The sequence below is a fragment of the Manihot esculenta genome, chromosome 10 (assembly GCF_001659605.2).
Source record: "Manihot esculenta cultivar AM560-2 chromosome 10, M.esculenta_v8, whole genome shotgun sequence".
NCBI lineage: Eukaryota > Viridiplantae > Streptophyta > Magnoliopsida > Malpighiales > Euphorbiaceae > Manihot > Manihot esculenta.
In genome coordinates, this window is record NC_035170.2 from 28,966,735 (window position 1) to 28,986,485 (window position 19,751).

Below are 19,751 nucleotides of genomic sequence, written 5' to 3' on the forward strand. Positions count from 1 at the left end.
TGGCCAGCAACCCAAATGCATGTGACTGAACCCTCTCTCATCAATGCCATTTTATTATTTTAATTTTATGTCATTATTATTTTTTAAAAAATAATAATGCTTATGATAAAGATTGTTTGTTTTATTAAATTTTATAATTTTGTGATTAATTTAATCAATTAATTATATTTTATTTAAGTTAAAATAATTTTTTAAAATCTAAATATTTTAATTATCTTCAGATTTAGATGTTTATCAGATCAATAACACAGAATTTAAGAAGAAAAATTCAATCTTTGTGTAAAAAAAAAAAAAGAAAAGAAAAATTCAATCACGTTATCTAAAAATCAAAGGTTTTGTCTTTTATGATTATTATTTATTATTATTGCTGCTTTTATTCTACACTGTTCTTTGCCCTTTGCCCATAAAGTGAAGTGAGTTATAATGGTCTTGGATATATAGAATAAAATAAGAGAGGATTCAATGTATCTGAACTACCTTAACCTCATTAATGTCATCTCGTCATGATTGAAATGTAACCATATGATCTTTAATGCGGTAGTTATTATGATGGAACCCATCACTCCATTATTATTATTTTTTAAATTTTAAAATTAATATTTTCACCATAATTATATTATTATTTTGAAAAAAATAATAATAAACATTTTATAAAATTAAAATACAATTTATATTTGTAATTTAATAGGTGTGGTAAGTAATGAAAATGTGAGTAATGAAAATGTTTTTTTTCTTATTTAAATTCAGAGGAATTCTTTAATATAAATAAGCAAACAAGTTGAGTTGGTGGATAATATCCATCAAATCTAAAAATAATCAAATGATATCGTGTTTTTTAATTTTATAAACATATTTATTAATTATTTTATTTATATTATAATATTCCAAATTTTTTTAGATATTTAATAATTAAAAGAAAAATTTATTATTTATTCTCTATATATTATTATTATAAATAAATAAATTTTTATATTTTTAAAAATTTAATAAAATATTCTTATATTCTTTCATTTCTCTATACAGTTAAAAATATAGTCAAAAATTAAATTACTCATTTTTTTTAAAAATTTTTTACTTTTTTTTCTGTTTTTTAAATAAAAAATACTATTTTATTAATAAAAATAAAAATTAAAAATATTTTAATAAATTTTTAAAAATATATAAACTGACTTGTTAATAATAATAATATTTAAAAATTAAATAAGTGATTTATTTAAGGATAAAATTAAATTTTAAATTTTATTTATTTATTTTTAATATAAAAAAATAAAAAGACTATTTTATTAACGAAAAAAAAATATTTTAATAAATTTTTAAAAATATAGAAATTGAGTTATTAATAATAAAAATATATAAAAATTAAATAATAAATCTCTTTAATTAAAATTAATAAAAAATTAATTAATATATATTCATCTAAAATATTTTAATATAATTTTTAAAATCGATAAATCAACTAAATTTTATTATAAAACTGAATAATTTTTTATTAAAAAACATGTTTAATAATACAATTATTAAAAGGTAACACTTTTAATTTTTAGCATTTATTCCATATTCGTGCTATCTAAATTTTTAGAATTTTTCCTCTAAAATTATCTATATTATAATATAAATGTATTTTAAAAATGCAATTTAATAATTTTATAAATTTAAAAATCTATAAATTTTGTAATAAATCAAACATTACACGTTTAAATTTTGCTAAACATATATATTATTTATTACTAATATTTGTGGATAATATAAAAATTATATATATTTTTTACATTTTTATGATTTATGTTTTTAATTTTTTACATTTTTAACATTTAAAACACTTATCAATAGAAATATTTTTATAATGAAATAAAAATTTGAATAATTTTTAAGAAAAATGATTTTATATTTTTAAAATGTAAATCAGTTTGTATAAATTGAAAATTTTATTTACGTTATTATATAAAATTATATCTATCATTTATTTTTAATATTACAATTAAATAAAACAAAACTATTTTTTAAAATATTGTTTATATTCACAAAATTTGTTTTCTATATTTAATTGTTTATGATGATGTCATAAATAAAGGAAAAATTCCAAAATCTCATGAAAGCGACCCCATTACAAGGAAGGTGAGCCATCCCACACTATATATTTTCCACCCAAGTGGGATGAGGGAACAGTGAGATTTTCAACCGACCACAATCTCCTTTCTCTAAATTTGCACATTCTCTCCTTCTCTCACCCTCTCTGCAAAAGGACACTCACTCTCTGTCTCTCTCTCTCTCTCTCTCTCTCTCAGAACGCGCAAAAAAGCTACAGTTTTTAGATTCTCTCTTCTCGTGATAATCACAGTTTGATTCTTTCCTGTCTTCTCAAATTTCACAGATTCTTTACTTTCCTTCAAATCTCTCCAAACATATCACTACCACTTCCTTTTCTTGCTTAAATCTCTCTTAATTACCTTAGATTCCCATCCTTTTCTCTCTATATTCCTCTTTTATTGAATTTTTATTGTCAAGTTCTTGTCTTGCTGCGTTTTTTGAGGTTAGAGATTTGAATTGAAGTTGAATTGGGATTGATTAGCGGGTTTAATTGGAGCTTAATTTAGGGTTTTATTTTATTTGTTAGCTGTGTGAAGTAAGAGAGAAGAAAATGGACAAGTACGAGCTTGTGAAAGATATAGGATCTGGGAATTTTGGAGTGGCAAGGCTCATGAGGAACAAGGAAACCAAAGAGCTCGTCGCTATGAAGTACATCGAGCGCGGCCACAAGGTTTGTTTTTATATGTCATTAAATTAATATTATTTGTATCTATATTTTCTCTGGAAGTGTGATGCACGGGAAAAAGAAAATATTTTGTGGAGGAAGAATTACTGTTAGCTGAATTTAGATTTTTTAGTGAAAATTTTGAAAAAATGGTGAGGAATTAATTTATCGTTGCATTAAGCTTACTGATTCTTTATTTGGGCTCAGATTGATGAGAATGTGGCAAGAGAGATCATAAATCACAGATCGCTTAGCCACCCAAACATAATTCGCTTCAAGGAGGTCTGTAAACTCGCACGTTTTCAGTTTTATTTTATGGGGGGTGTGTATATGTATATATTTCTTATCGATTATAGGGTGGGTGTTTGTTGCAAAAGGATTAAGATTTTGGTCTTTGATGTAAAACGAGTTGTGTTATTGATATTTTTATTTTGAATGCAGGTGGTTTTGACTCCTACACATCTCGCCATTGTTATGGAATATGCTGCAGGTGGAGAGCTTTTTGAGCGAATCTGTAATGCTGGTAGATTCAGTGAAGATGAGGTTTTTTCAGTCTCTTCTCTTAGCTTCAATTTTCAGGAATTGGGTTGTATAATTGCAATTTGTTTCGTATCAGTTGGGAGGGGAAATCATTGATAAAAACAATGGAAAGTGAAATTAGTTCGGTTTCTTTGTTTCTTATGAGTGTCTGGTAAACTTGCCTTTTTGTTCCTTTCCAGGCTAGGTATTTTTTTCAACAGCTTATTTCAGGAGTCAGCTACTGCCATTCTCTGGTAATTCTGTTTCCACATATGTGAGATGACGTTGTGCTTTTAATTGCTCAGAATCCTTTTTCTTTCTTACTTATATTTTTTGTTTTATTTTAATATTTTGCAGCAAATTTGCCATAGAGATTTGAAGCTAGAAAATACCTTGCTGGATGGGAGCCCAGCACCACGACTAAAAATCTGTGACTTCGGTTATTCTAAGGTTTCAAAATATAAAAGAAAAGTGGTGGTTTTTGATCTCTTAAGTGTTAAATGTGCAATTTTCATTTTGTGGTAGTTGTTGTTTGTGTAGTCATCCTTGCTGCATTCAAGACCCAAATCCACAGTTGGAACTCCAGCATATATTGCTCCAGAGGTTCTTTCTAGGAGAGAATATGATGGCAAGGTAACTTATATTTTTTTCCATCGCTATATATTGAAGGAAATATGTAAACCAAAAAAAAAACATGATTACTTGTACAGTTTAGGAGGTAGTTTGCAGAGGGAAGGCATGATCAATTAGGTTGTTCTTTACATTAATTTCCATCATGTTACGTGTAGCAACACCTGAGTTCATGTATATATCATTTTGTTTTTTCACTTATATATGAGCGAGTCATTTTGATCAATAAGAATATTGGCTTCTGTATGATCTGTTTATTTTAATTACTAAAATACCAATTTTCACTGCGTTTGGAGTATTTAGAAACGAAAGCAGTTATATCCTATCTTTGTCCTGGAAGGAACAGACTTTGAACTTATGATTGGCACAGCTAGAGCAGCTATGAACAAAGAACATGAATGGATTCATATCATTCACAATATTGGTTTAACTTTTACTCTGATGTTCAGATGGCAGATGTGTGGTCCTGTGGAGTGACACTGTATGTTATGCTTGTTGGAGCATACCCATTTGAAGATCAAGAGGACCCAAAGAATTTCAGAAAAACTATCAATGTAATTTGTTCTCTCTTTTAATATCCCTTCCATCCTGAAAATATTATATTTTCAGCATCTATGATTTCACTTTTGTTCCCCAGAGAATAATGGCTGTTCAATACAAGATCCCGGACTATGTCCACATATCTCAAGACTGCAGACATCTCCTTTCTCGCATATTTGTTGCAAGCCCTTCCAGGGTATGTGGCTGAACTTCTGTAACAATATTAAGAATTGATGAAGATAAAGATAGAAATGGGATACTGTTTGTTGGTCTTTTTATGCATTTGCAAAATAGATGAACTTTGTAGATTTCTGTTCTCTTTATTGCTATTCTGCCCGAGTATTTTAATGTACAAGTCTTTTTTTTTCCCAAGATGACCTCAGATATGAGGATCAAATGTGTGGGAGAAACTACTTGCCCTCATACTTCCTAATTTTTTTACACAATTGCTATTGTTGGTGGTGTTCTTTTCCAGTTTGGTGTTTGTCTGAGCTGCAACCCTTTTGTATATGTTATCATTTCTTCATTATGTAATTCACAACTACTATAATGAAAAGCAATAGCGTCTTACAAAAAGGTTATGAGTTACAGAAGGGACCATTTAGGCATGTGCATTGTGTATGTTACTTGTCTCGTGCATAGGAGTAGTATTGTGTAGCCAGACCTCTTGCCTTCAACAGTTGAAAGAAGGCTATAATCCTTTCAACTAAGAAATGGAATATTTAGGACTTGTTGAAATTGTTTTTGCAATTATTCTGGTCTAGTTACATTCTTACCTTGGTTGTTGTTCACGTTTATGTTTCTGGTGGTGCCTTGAAAACTGAAAAAACCTCAGTTTCCATGGATTCTAGATTGAATTATTGGTTCATATTTATCCCTGCTGATGACTGCATTCAATACACTCCTTGAATCCTTGTGACTTCTGCTGTAATGGGATACTATTCTTAAACTCTGCATTTTTTTTTTCAGAGGATCACAATTAAAGATATCAAGAGCCATCCATGGTTTTTGAAGAACTTGCCTAGGGAACTGACAGAGACAGCTCAAGCCATGTACTACAGGCGAGGAAATAATACCTTTTCCTTACAAACTGATGAAGAAATCATGAAGATTGTGGAAGAGGCCAAAATTCCTCCTCCAGTATCTCGATCCATTGCCGGTTTCGGCTGGGGAGGGGAAGAAGATGGTGATGGGAAGGAAGACGACACAGAGGCCGAAGAAGAAGAAGAGGAAGATGAGTATGAAAAGAGAGTTAAGGAAGCACAAGCAAGTGGAGAATTTCATGTCAGTTAAGGATTAATTTGCCCCTTCTCTTCAGATACCGATTTATCTAAAGTTTTGCCGTTTCAATATCTCTATAGGTTGCTATTGTGCTTGTATAAAAGTTTGTACTTAGGACATGGTCTTGAATTTAATAAATGTCTGTAAATTATAGGGTATTGGACAGGGAGGGTATGTTTCCAAGTTTTATGAGAATTAGAGTGTCATTGTTATTGAGAAATTGGGATTATGATTTATGAATATTTGAAAGTTTTCTACTTTCATTTCTTTTCAAGGGTTGAGTTAAGACAGTGTCATAAGTTAAGGGCACTGTGTGGTCTAGGTTTTGATTGAAGAAAGTCTTATCAACTGTTTGTGTAAATTATATGGAGATTGTGTCAGTTGAAGGACCTTATCAATAAAATATGTATTAGTGTAATTTATCTTTTCTGCTTCTTGTTGCTTTGAAACATTCACATGTTTTCTTGATCATATTTTGTTCTTTGATTATTATTATTTCTTGCTGATTTTATAAAAAAAGTTGACTGTAATTTGGTTGATTGTAAATGTTATTTTTATATTGTTGAAGTTAAATTTATCATTTTATTAAAATTTAAAATAATTGGAACAATTTATAAGATATTATTTGTCTTTTTAGGTTTGGGTCCTTTTAAAAAGGTCTGTTAATCTGGATTTGATTGGCCTGAATTAGATTGAGCCATTTAAATTAAGTTTTCCCTTATTACTTTAATGAAATATTTACTTCTAAAGAAAATAATACAAGTAATTTTTATTTAATTAATTATAATGTTATAAGTTGGGATATTTAATAAAATATGTTATATACACGTATTTAGCCAAGGGTTTAGTGTTATAAAAGTTTATAGATAAGACAGTGAATGTTAATTTATTATATCTGGTGAGGACAAATGAAATGTAAAGGGTGTAGTGGTAATCCTATTCATAATTCATGCCAGCAAAGGTTACAGGTGCCCAAAAGCATGGTGCGCTAGTCTTTCTTTTCCTTATTATTATTTTTTAAAAATTATTATTTAATTTTTATAATTTTAATTTTTTTAAAAAAATATATATTAAAATATTCTGATATTTTAACACATTTTAAAATTTAATTAAAAAGTTAATTTTTTATTAATTTCTATAGTTAAATATTCTACTATTTAATTTTCATAATTTTAAAAAATTTATTTTTTAAATTTTTAATTTTTTTTAAAAAATATTAATTAATTTTTTCATATTAAAATATTTTAATATTTAATAATTAAAATTAATAGAAAAATTAATTAATATTATATTTTTAAAATTAAAAAATTAATTAAATTTTTTTATATTATAAAAATTAAATAATAATTTTTTTTCTTATTTATTTTTTCATCGTTCGATTGGGTCGGCCGAATCTACTGCACGCCAAAGATTTAGAAGCTCAACACTTTGCGAATTGTGGCAGCCTGATGGGAACACCTAACACACCGTTCCAGGTTTCGTTTAATTACAGCGTTTAAGAAAAATTGCGAGCTGGAGATGGATTAATTCTCAACCATTAAACAAAGATACTTTCAGGTGATGATATATATTTTACATATATTATTGCGATAAGATATTAATTAAAGCCGTCTTTCTTCTGGTTTGATTGCAAATCTTAAATTATGATCAGTAAGATAAAAAGCAAATTTATATAAATTAACATACAATCTTGCATGATTTGTATTTCATTTAAAGCGAGATATTTTGAAAGTAAACAAAAATTTGTTAAAAAATTTTCATTTTGAATAAGAAATTTAAAAAAAAAATTAATTAAATTTTCGCCTGAAATGGGAAGTTGATTAAAATTTTCATGGTGCTTGGCTATTGGAAACGAAAGTTTTGTCCTCCCAAATTACCTTGTAATCGATTAAGGTCCACTTGAAAGCTAATAAAAAAGGATAAGCGTCCATCAGATGAAAGGATTTGTCCAACCGGTTGAGCTGATGAGAGAGAAATGGTACGAGTTTTGCGATTGATCCCTTGATTACTATATTTACGTCAAATTATTTTATTTATAGAAGCATTCTTTTAAGTTTCAGTCTCAACATAAATTCAATATGATCCTTTATGCTACATGTGTAATTAACCAACCAATATATTATATATAAAATAAATTTGTCCAATTTTTGTAGCCTATGAAGCTTCATCAACAGTTCCTTCTCATACTATCACTCGATGATAAAGGAAACTTCAGCGGGAGATAGGTCGCTTTTTTTTTCTTTTTCTTTTTGATAATGGTGGGTGTTCTCTTACTCGTTATTGTTTTACTCAGATCTGCTACCAATAATCTGGAATACTGCATAATATAAATGAGGGAATTAAAAAATAAGAAGAATCCATTTTAATACACATTTTGGTCTTCTAAACTCAAAAACTAAAAATTTTCTCAGAAATCAGTTATATAAATAATTTTTCACTAGTCAATTCTGTTTGAAATCAAATTAAATCTAAAAGAGTATTTCACACAAAGCAATTTAACAGAGGAAAATCCTGGCAAATCGTCCTCATACTGTCTTCTTAATTTAGCAAAAATAGACCAATGCATCACATAGCCATTAGGAGAATTGACAGCATTATGTGGAACTGCAGAAAGCTAATCTCTTAGTCATTAAACAAAACGGAAGTGAAACTCAGTTTCTCTTTTATTTTTTCCCCCCTTTATTAACTCAGATCAGAAGACACCATGCAGGATCCGTTGGGGATTCTCCACTTTACTGCTATGTCTTAGGAACGAAAAAGGATATCACCCCACAGATATATACATATTATTGGAAATAGCAGGGACCTACCAGCAAAGAATAGTCTGCAGACATGTTCATTTCACCTGGGATGCTGCCTCCATCAGTATTGCATGCAGATTCCTGGTCTCCGCCAGAACACTTTCCCTGTCAAATAGAGCTGAAACAACTGCAACGCCTTTCAGATTTGATACACCAGTTTCCATCACAGAGCCTGCATTTGAAGCATTGATGCCACCAATAGCAACCACTGGTAACTTGGATGCTAGACAAACAGCTTTTAACCCATCCAAACCAAGAGTTGGATTGTTTGCTTTTGTATTCGTTGGATATACACCACCACAACCTATGTAGTCAGCACCATCAATCCATGCTTGTTGGGCTTGCTCAGGTGTTTTGCACGATACACCAATTATCTTTTCAGGGCCAAGAAGAGTGCGGGCAATACGAGCAGGCATGTCAGACTGACCAACATGTACCCCATCAGCATCACATGCAAGGGCTACATCAACTCGGTCATTTATCAATAGAGGCACTCCATAGGAACGGCAAATTCCAACACATGCTTTTGCCATTTCCAGGAACTCCCTTGTTTCGGCATCCTTCTCCCTGAGAAGCAAATGCTCAATATTAACATAAGTATGCTGGTAGATATATCATTTTGCATGGAGAGTTACTCCTTGCGCAGGTGAAACCAATAACGGTAGGCTACAAATAAAAACATCAACCCATTTCAAGGCAATAAAACCTGAGTGCACAAATAAAAAATGTTTGTACTCAACGGTGACAGAATAACATTACTTCAAATCTTAGAAACACAATTTTTCTCTAAGACCATAGGAAGCAATGGAAAAGCAAAAAACTAAAATGAATTACAAGGGACATTAAATTGAAAGAACAAAAGGGCTACTCCATCATGCACCAGTTGGAAATTTCCAAAACATAACTGAAATACTAGGAATTTAGGGCTGTGCAATCAGTCGATTCAGTTCCGAACCGAACCGAAAAAACCGAAAACCGAATTGTAAAAATATTAAAAACCGGAAAAACCGATTATAAAAAAATAACCGAACCGAATCGAACCGATAAAAATCAGTTCGGTTCGGTTCGATTCAAACCGAAATCTGTATTTTTTAAAATTTTTTTCTTCTAATTTCAGTAAAATAATTCAATAAATGTTTCACATAAATTTATCAATAAAAATTGTCTGAATATATAAGGATAATATTTAAAAAATTCATATAAATCCATATAAAATTTAAAAATATAAATCAAACCAGTGTTTTAAATAATAAAAATATATTAAAAATCGGTTTTTCGGTTTTTCGGTTATTTAACACGTTTAAACCGAACCGAACCGAAAACCGAATAAGTTGAAAAATATTAACCGAACCAAACCGAACTTTTCGATTAACCGAACCATTAAACCGAAATCGATCGGTTCAGTTCGGTTTTTCGGTTTAAACTGATTTACGCTCAGCCCTACTAGGAAAACCATTTCAGTTTTCTTCCAGTAAGTTCTATTTTAAATAAGGGGGAAAAATCCAGCATTAAGCAGTCAAACCTCAATTGAACAATGGTAGCACCTCCTTCTATTGCTGCTTCAATAGCATCCACCATAGGTCGTCCCCACTTTTTATTCATCTGGGAGTCTGTAACAGCATACAAAAATAGGTTACTTGGATTGAATGTCCCTTGTCTATGAGAGTTGTGAATGCCATTCTTAAGCCTTAATAAGTGGTCAAAGGGGCCTTGTCGCCCATTTCCAATAAAAATGTCTTTGCTGTACTCCAAGACGGTCTCAACATAGTGCTTAGCTACCTGCCCAAACTCAGACGCATAAGAACTACGATGCTCATACAACCTTTTAAGGGAAGAAACAACATAAAATAATGGATATGAGTGAGAGGGAGGGAGATGGAAAAAGGATGTGAAGTTCACGTAGCTAGTCAAGCCCACCAGCACACAATACAAGAACTTGAGCATGTTTCTCAAGGATTAATTCCATAAAGCAACAATAGATTACTCTTAAAATCAAAACTTGGCATGCAAATTCAAAGACTTCAATATCTAATTAAGAAATTATGGAGTCCATGCTTGACTTTAGTTTGACCTTACAAACCAAATTCTGCAAATTCTTCTGTTGCTGTAGTCCTGAATCATGAACTATATGAAGTTAGCTGGGAGGGGGAACTGAAAGCACTAGCACTATATAGTTACCTTAACAGCTGAGAGCATTGAAGAACCTTTAGCCAGCTCAGCTGCTATGCATGATGCCAGTGTGCAACCAGTACCATGAGTATTGCGAGTTTTTATACGAGATGAGCGCAGCTCATGGCAGTCTTTGCCTGCAATGCAAAAAGAAAAATCATAGATATAAAATTACCTTGACTATTAACAGTTCATGCATACATCGAATTGAGGAAACATAAATATCATTGTCGCTCAAGAATTCTGTAAAACTTCAGCATACCATCAAAGAAAATGTCAATAGCATCCAAAGAGTCAGGGAGGTCACCACCCTTGACAAGTACATTTCTGGAAGGAAAAACCAATAAAGTTCAAGCACATCTGTTAAGCCCCTTTAATTGCAGGTTAGTGCATGCATTCATTCTACCAAACAGATTTGCTAAAAGAAGCTGAAAAGCAGTGAACACATACAGTACCTCATGTACATTAAAAATGAAGCCATAAAATTCATGTCTTATGCAAAACGCTTTCCCCCCTTTGATGATCACTAATAATATAAAGATTTAAACAACCTAAACATGCAATATGATAAAAGAAAAGCTCAGTAATCCATTAAACGATGTTAAAACCGCTAGCTTAAATAGCAGCTGCTAATCTCAGCTTAATGTTCTTTTATTCCAACATCCTAAATGGCAGATTTATGTTTAATAATAATGAATAGAAAATGTCAAATAATTCCATTCACAGTACTCTTATTAAAATTAGCTTTTATTCAAACATTCAGTATCCATTATGCTATGACCCAAGCAGTGTCACGGTATAATGGTGTCACAGTCAAAGAGTAGTAGTAGAGGCTGAAGCTATAATATATCTTTTACAGATCATATGACCTGTAATTCCAAAATACGTGGCTTGAAAAGTCAAGTAATTTACTCTTCCTATGTTGTGACTTGAGACATTGGAAAACTTTCATATTTTTATAATTATTACCCACTACACCCAGTGGCAGATGCAGCAATTTGAGTCAAGGAAGTCCGATTTAAATAAGCAATCAAAGAAAATAAAACACATGAAATAATTATACATTAAGAAGAATTTTTTTATAAAAGTTAATAATAATATACTAAAATTATAGTTATTCTTATCTATTATTCGTTGATTAAAATTTAAATATCTAACCTATTACCTATTAAATTTATATTTTCTAAATTTGAATTTTATTTTTAAAATATTAGTAGTCCATGAAATCTATTAAATAATCTAATATTACCCATAAAACACTTTTATTACTAAAAAAATAAAATTTATTTTCTCTAAATTTATATAGTTTAATGTATAATTTTACTCACATAATAAACAAAAAAATTATCACTTCTTATTAAGAACAGAACAATTACACAATCCAAGAATAAGCATGAAAACACACAGATTTAACATAGTTCACCAATTTTGACTACGTCGTGAACGGCTAGGATTTTTTCAACAATTCTCCCATTTGAAGACTAATCCAGTCAACCTAACCATTTTCATTCTCCGTGCTAATTTATCCAACAAAAACACCTAGCCGCAAATATCTTCCATACTACCATAGAAAACCAACTGAGACCTTACACCGCCCCAACTTCTCTGTATCAACACCTTTAGTCAACATGTCTTTTGAATTCTTAGTACCTTCAATTTTCTTCAAACACATCTCACCTTCTTCCACCAGACTGCGAGTGAAATGGTACCTATGTCGGATGTGTTTTGTTCTGAAGTGATACACTGGGTTTTTCACCAACTGTATGACACTCTGACTATCAGTGAAAAGAATCTTATCAAGCTGCTTATTGTCCAACTCTTATAAGTAATCAATCAACCATATCATCTCCTTAGAATTGCAACATATTTCGTCTCTATAAATAACATAGAGGCACACTTCTAAAATTTAAACATCCAGCTCACTGATGTCTCATATGTAATGTAGATATACCCAAATGTGCTTTTACTTGTATCCACATCTCCATTAAGATCAGTATCAACAAAACCTTCTAATACTATCTTACCATTCCCATAACAAGGTGATGTATTAGTTGTTCCTTTTAAATATCTCAGAAGCTACTTCATAGCTTCTCAATGCTCTTTCCCTGAATTTGACATATATCTACTCTGAGCTCACACTGTATGTGCTATATCAGGTCTAGTGCATACCATAGCATACATCAAGCTCCAAACCACAAAAGCATAAGGTACTTTTGACATATCAAAGCCCACTAAGAATTTATTTGATAGAATGACTAAAAAATTTGAATTTTACAAAGTACAAAATATTTTAATTGGGTATTTTTGAATAAGAACTAATTAATAGATCTCCTAAATCTATAGGAACCTAATCGTAATTTTTCTTTCTTTAAGGTAAAACTATCTAAATACCCCTAAAAAATTTGAAGATTTTCAGGGGGCCCATGGTCCTCCTTGGCCACTCAAGGGCTCCGCCAGTGACTACACCCCCAACAGGTAGTACTTCCATCAAACTTTCTAGCTAAACATTACTGTACTTCATAGCAGTAACAATTATATGAATTTTTCTTCTAATTTCATATGCATTTTTCAGTCATATAACACTCCAAACCACTTATCCAATTTGGATATTTCATCTGCTGTCCAACTATAAAGCCAAAAGTTCAAAAGCTGCCTCATTGTTTAAAGTTGCATTGAGTAAAATGACCAAAACTTGTGCTTTTGAAGAAGAAAAGTATGTGATTTGAACAAGATTGATATTTGCAACTCCCATAAACAGCACAATTCCAAAAGAGAAGGTAATTTATGAATTTAAAAACAAACCTGACAGCAAAGAAATAGCAAGTACATAATGATAATATAGCTCATTACAAGTGACAAAAGAATTTATAGTATTTTCCATTTACCGGGGGCCTATAGCATGCAAAGCTTTTGCAGCAGAACGCATGTCAGCAACTGTTTCAAGTGGCATGCCACCAAGTAACGCAGATGCCTCTTTTATATTTGGAGTTATTATGTCAGCCATGGGAAGAAGCTCCTCTCTGCATTCAAGAACCAGAAGTTCGACATTAATCATTACTATAATTTTCTATATTAAATGCATGAAGCAAAAGGCTTAGATAATAGTAATAATAGAATAACCCTCCTATATATAAGAAATCAATAAGCCCCATTACCAGCACAGTCCGCCTTCATGGCAAAGTCAGCTCATCAAGGAAGATTTTTTGTCAACCAGTATTAACGTCTCTATGTCAAAAACTTTAAGATTTTTTTTTTATTTAAAAAAGAGAAGGGTTTGATCGCAAGAAACAAGCATGAGAATTCTTTAAAGTTCTGCAGTTTTTTGGTTTTATAGAGACTTCAGATGCAGAAGAATTCAGGCAATTCTTCAAAAAAAAAATTCAGGTAATTTCAAATATGAAAATTCATTCTTTAATTTATTGTGTGAAAAAAAAGTGGTGTTTCAGCTTGTGTTTCCATGTGTGCTTCTGGAGCTTTTTGGGAGAGGGCTTTGAGGGTTATCAATTGATTATGGGCCATCAAGTTTTTTGGCTGTTCTTTATGTTCTTGTTTGTAGTTGTATGTTGAGTTTTATAGGAGGTATATCTTACATTCTTATAGTCTCTTTCATTATCATAAAATTTCTAAGTAAATATATAAAGGCAATGGTAGGTCATTCTTGTTAGCCGTTCACCAGGAAATGATTTAACTTCCTAGGACATGGTTAAAGATTGATAAACCAATGACGATTGAACAGATGTGAAAGAGAAACATGAGCTACACAGCAAAGAAGCAAAAACAATATTGGATACTGACTAAGGAATACCTGCCCCCTAAGCAGCCTCCCAGTTACCACAGTTAATTGAGTACAGCATGCCAATAAATGAGAAGGAGATTCTGGCGTGCAAGGAAAGTATATTTAGTTTAAGAAAATTAAGGCGTCTTGAAAACCAAAGACAGCAGGAATGTTATTCGGAAGTTTTTATGACTAGAGTCCAGAAAAGTCAACTCCAGGGTAATAGGGTGCTTTAGAATTTAATAGAAAATAAGAATGTGTTATTATGATGGAAGTACTTCACTTTGATGCAACTTCTTAGTGAAAGAAGGTGTTGCCTGCTAGTGGCAGGCAGTTGTGGCTCTTAATAATAAGGACTTTACAGATAGTAATAGCTTACATGGAGAGAGACAGTAAACTAGTAATACTTCATTTTTGCATTAGTAATATTTATTTTGTCAAGAGTATCTTCTCTTTTTTCTTTAAAAAAAAAGAAATATCTCTCCATTGCTGAAATATCAAAATCACACTCATAAACTAGTACATGGATAAACAAGATGCAAGAAGCACATGTATATATGAAAAAGACATTCGGAGAGACCATAAAATCCTGTGTTACAAATGCAGGCTGAAAAGTTAGCTAAATGAATTTTTCATACGAATTATGTAATCCAATTGGCAAAACAATAAATAAATTTAAAAACAAGTTTCAACTCACCGAAAACTAGAAAGAATGGAGGGACCAGCCAGCACATCTCCACTTGTAGATACCATGACAGGATCAACCACCAAAGCTGCCTTCAAATATCTGATTAAGTCAATTCAAAAGGAACAAGAACTTTAAACACAAAAGCAAGCCATCGATGCTCAACCTTTCTGCATACCTCTGACAGGAAACTCCCTAAGACTCTCATGAAGAATCTTGACTATACCAATAGAAGGCAGCATTCCTGTTTTCACCTAACATGATTTTTCAATAGATTTCATTACAAAATCACACTGGAAACATATCATCGAAATATATGACTTTTTTTGGTGGGGGAGGGGGGAAGAAAAAGAGGCTAAATTGGTGAAGCACATTGAGGAACAACTCTTAAGTATTTTAGTGTTCAAGAGTTCTCCTCCATCATCAAGCTTAAATCAGCATCGTAAAATAAAAACTGATTCTACACATCTTGTACCATAATTGACATTGACACATGAAACACTAAGACGAGTTCAAAACATCACCCATATTAACCTTTAAATTCAACCTACCACATCAACTTGCATATCCGAAAGCACAGACTTCAGCTGCTCGGCAACAAAATCCTCAGGCACAATGTTTACGCCCTAGGAACCATAAAAAAAATACCAAAAAAAAATTATAAAAAAAACCACAAATCCAAAAATTAATTGGACAAAGTCACCGAACAACTTCTAATCTATTGCTTTCTACCATTTAGCTTATTACATGCAACTGAACTAAGCCAGCTAATTTCTGCATTCATTCCCATGAAGCAAGTACAAAATCTAGAATTGAATTTCTCGTTTCTCGAATTTCCTCGGTGATAAGTAAGTAATTCTCGTGACCACACAAAAAGCAATCGAAAGGAAACCTGAACTCCAACAGTGTTCTGCGCGGTAACAGCCGTTATCACAGTGGAGCAATACACCCCACGCGCTGCACAGGCCTTGATATCGGCTTGTATTCCAGCACCAGCACCCGAATCAGACCCGGCAACGGTCAATACATGAGGTATTTTCGTTTTCGAGGCACCATCTGACACTGAAGCACCATTTCCTTCCATAGCCATGAAAGTTCTGACTCTTTCGCTTCGATGAAAGATCAATTTCGAGAATCTTGATCTCGGAATAACAGGTTTCTGATACAGCAGAAATTTGAGAAGAAGGAAACTGTTCAAAAAATACAATATATGTAACTGAACAACATATATTCTCAACTATAATTTTCTAAGCTCAAATAAATCAAAACTCGAAGTCGGAAAACGCATGTTGTTTGGCAGCTGAGAAGACGCGGGAAAATGAAGGAAAAGTATTTAATTATGTATTTCAATTAAGAAAAGATGTTCAGATTTCACACGGTAGTATCAAAAAAAACTTGTTCAGTTGATGAGAAACAGCAGCACAACAAAGTATATATTACAATTGCTTTTAAAGAACAAAAAATTGAAAAAAGCAAGCTACTAGATAGACAGGCGACTGGATAATAAACTAAAAATCTTATCTTCTTTAAACAATGACAATCCATTTCTAGCACTTTCTTATCAACCAAACACCTTTTTCTTTCGGTAGTTACCTTGACCCCGTTGAAGATGTATGAATTGGAGAGTAATCCACAGCCCGCCATCTAAAGTAAAGGATTGCAGAACTAGATAGCAGATACAACTATACCGCCTCCAAACTTTGAACCAGGACCAGTACCGGACTGGGCCCGATTTAACTTTTGTTTTTAAATTAACTATTTAATTCTAATATATTAAAATTTATTAGTTAATTCTTTTATTTTAAAAAATATATTAAAATATTTTTAATATCTTAAAAAAATTATTAATTAATTTTACTTACTAAATATTATTAGAAAAAATTAAAATACTTTAAAGAGATTAATCAATAGAATTTTTAAAAATTTAAGTGATTAATTAATAAATTTTTTAAAATTATAATAATTAAATAATAAAATATTTAATTATTAAAATTAATTAATTAATTAATATATTTTTTAAAATATAAAATTAACTAATGAAATTTAATATAATGATTAAATAAAAAAATTATTATTATTATAAAATAAATTTATTCAAAAAATATAAAAGAATAAAAGAAAAAAGAAAAATATCCTGTAATTTAGGGTGATTACCACTTTTTAAAGTGACATCAACTTTGCGATAAAGCAATAACTATATTAATATATTATTAGCAAAATTAGCAAAATTGTAATTTTTTAACGAATAATGTTAATTATTTTTTTATTATTAAATTAATGATTTTTTTTAAAGAAATTAAATCTTTCAAGCCTCGTATAAAACATATTTTAATTCTTTTTGTGGTGCTTTTCAATATACATATTAGAGTTTTTTATTTAAAGTATATGCTGTCTATTTTAATTGTTTTTTTATGTAAAATAAGCTAAAATTATGTAAAGTAAATACTCTTTTTTCGTTTATTTTTATTATTTTCTGCTAATATATTGAAATTGAAATTAAAATATTTTAGAGTTTCATATATTTTTAACTATGCTATAATTTGAGTTATAATATTAAAAAATAAATTTAAAATACAATTTATATATTATAATGTATGAAACTTTAGTATCGTTATAATTTAAAGTTTTTAATCGAATCGAAACCATTGAAACATAAAACCCTTCAAACCATCCATTCAATTTGGAAGCGGCTCATGGCCAGATCACTCAATAAAATTTATTATTGTTTGGTTTTGAAACTATTTATAAATCTATTGAATTTGATGCATAATTTAAATTCGATCAAATCTAGCTTCCATTCATTCTTAGAGATTCATTAGTCAAAACAACATAAATTTTATCTAAAATTAGATTATTCGGTCTTCTTTGTGTATCACCGTAAATCAATTATCCAACTAAAGTTACTTTTTTATAAAATATACAATATTTTTTTATCTCTTAAGAGAATTTTGTTTGTCTTTACCATTTATCTTATTCATAAAGCTATGCTTGCATTTTTACCAAATTACAATTATCAAAAGGTAGGGAATGGCTTCTCCTCCTAGTTGGACGGGAGTCATTCTCCTTTCATGAGATGGAATTATATATTATTTTTAATATAATTATATTTTTTATAAGTACATTCTTATTCAATGAGAGTTTTTTTGTTTGCATGCTTATTTGAAAAGTGTCATTCTTCTTTGGGCTAATGGTGCTGGGAGGACACCTCTAATAAGGACCTCCCCTTAATAAATTTGTAGCTCATAGTCACTCAAAGCCTAGAGATGGCTAAAGCTTTTGTCTCCCTCAATGCTTTTCATTAGCTATGGGTCTTTTATGTGCAATTTCAACTCTTATATAATGACATTGTCTTGTTTTGTTTGTAGTATTCTTGCTCGTATTTGTATTTTTTTTTTTTTTTGGAGAAAGCCAACACATCTATTCCATATGTCTTTTTTATGTTTCATGAAACTTGCTTGGATTTTTTTGGTATCCTTTACCTAAAGGTGCTTATTTGGGTGAATATTAGGGATGTAAATAAACATAATTTTAAATAATTCAAACTTAATTTGTTAAAATTTTGTGAGTCAAAACCAAGTTCGAGTTTTATTTTTTTCAAATTCGAGCTGAGTATTAATAAAGTTAAACTTGATTCGTTTAGTAAAACAGTTTAGATAAATCGTGTTTTTATCGAATTTAATTTTAAATAATTCATGAATAGTTCATTATATGAGTTTTAGTTTAAAATTAAATAATTTTAATTAAATAAATATATATACAAATTACCTCGTAAATTTAGACTCTTAAATCATAACAATTTAAATATATACAAGTTTTAATATTATAATTAAATTATATATAATTTAATTTTAAAAAATTTAAATTTAACTCATGAAAATATATGCAGAATTTATATATTCAATCTATTTAATAAGATTATTCACAAGTCTGCTCATAAATTAAAAAATAAGTAGAAAGCACGAGTTTTAACAAATTAAATACTATGAAAGTCAAGTGTGACTCGTTTATTAAATAAGTATAAAAATGAAGTTCGACCTTAATTTATTTAAAAATCAAATTGAATCCAATCAAAATTTTATCAAACAAAGTTTAAATAACTCACAAAAAGTTTAATTATTTATATTCCTGTGAATATCCGATCTCCAATCTAGCTTGATGCGGCTATGCTTCTGTCTCCATAGTTACTATATGTGCATCGACTTCTAAAGTAACTGTGTTACTGCTTGTCGGGTCGTCCAAGTTGCATATTGAATTTTCCTGAGTGGAATCGGTTCCTTTTAAGCTCAATTTCTTAGTTTCTTTTTTATAGACTGCTATGGGTTACGGGGCATAAGCCTCTCAATATTGAGCTAGTAAGCAAGTTCACTATATCTTTAGGAAAAACAAATGGACGGAATTAATATGAAATAAATTTACTTAAAAACGATTTATAATTTAGTAAATATTTACTATAATTTATTTAAAATTTAATACACATTTTACATGATTTTTAACTTAAAAGAAAAATTATAAAATTTTACAACGGTCTATTACGGGTTGTTTTTTCTCATAATTTAATAAATTTACTTATAAATAAATAATTCATAAATATTTTAGTGT

At 30.1% G+C, this 19,751-nt stretch overlaps 2 protein-coding genes across 5 annotated transcripts; one reads left to right on the forward strand and one right to left on the reverse strand.

Annotated features, from left to right (window-relative positions):
- Positions 1-2,167: 2,167 nt before the first annotated feature.
- Positions 2,168-6,140, forward strand: LOC110624881 (serine/threonine-protein kinase SRK2A). 2 transcript variants are annotated; one of them, XM_021770303.2, is made up of 10 exons: positions 2,168-2,530; positions 2,615-2,758; positions 2,960-3,034; positions 3,194-3,295; positions 3,472-3,525; positions 3,629-3,721; positions 3,812-3,904; positions 4,351-4,455; positions 4,539-4,637; positions 5,411-6,140. In XM_021770303.2, the coding sequence occupies exons 2-10, from the start codon at positions 2,639-2,641 to the stop codon at positions 5,732-5,734; spliced, it is 1,065 nt and encodes a 354-aa protein (XP_021625995.1). In that variant the 5' UTR covers positions 2,168-2,530; positions 2,615-2,638; the 3' UTR covers positions 5,735-6,140. The 2 variants fall into 2 exon arrangements, with proteins under 2 accessions (XP_021625995.1, XP_043817038.1); XM_043961103.1 differs by lacking the exon at positions 4,539-4,637.
- Positions 6,141-8,184: 2,044 nt separating this feature from the next.
- On the reverse strand, positions 8,185-16,878 carry LOC110625111 (thiamine biosynthetic bifunctional enzyme TH1, chloroplastic). Of its 3 annotated transcripts, XM_021770649.2 has the most exons (11): positions 16,746-16,878; positions 16,045-16,311; positions 15,704-15,778; positions 15,331-15,406; positions 15,165-15,240; positions 13,578-13,712; positions 10,955-11,019; positions 10,702-10,829; positions 10,046-10,302; positions 8,533-9,090; positions 8,185-8,466 (listed from the first exon to the last, which is right to left on the reverse strand). In XM_021770649.2, exons 1-10 carry the CDS (start codon positions 16,794-16,796, stop codon positions 8,559-8,561), a joined length of 1,662 nt encoding a protein of 553 aa, XP_021626341.1. In that variant the 5' UTR covers positions 16,797-16,878; the 3' UTR covers positions 8,185-8,466; positions 8,533-8,558. The 3 variants fall into 3 exon arrangements, with proteins under 3 accessions (XP_021626341.1, XP_021626340.1, XP_043817174.1); XM_021770648.2 differs by having other exon boundaries at positions 8,185-9,090; XM_043961239.1 differs by having other exon boundaries at positions 8,185-9,090; positions 16,045-16,342; positions 16,746-16,857.
- Between the last annotated feature and the right edge of the window lie 2,873 nt (positions 16,879-19,751).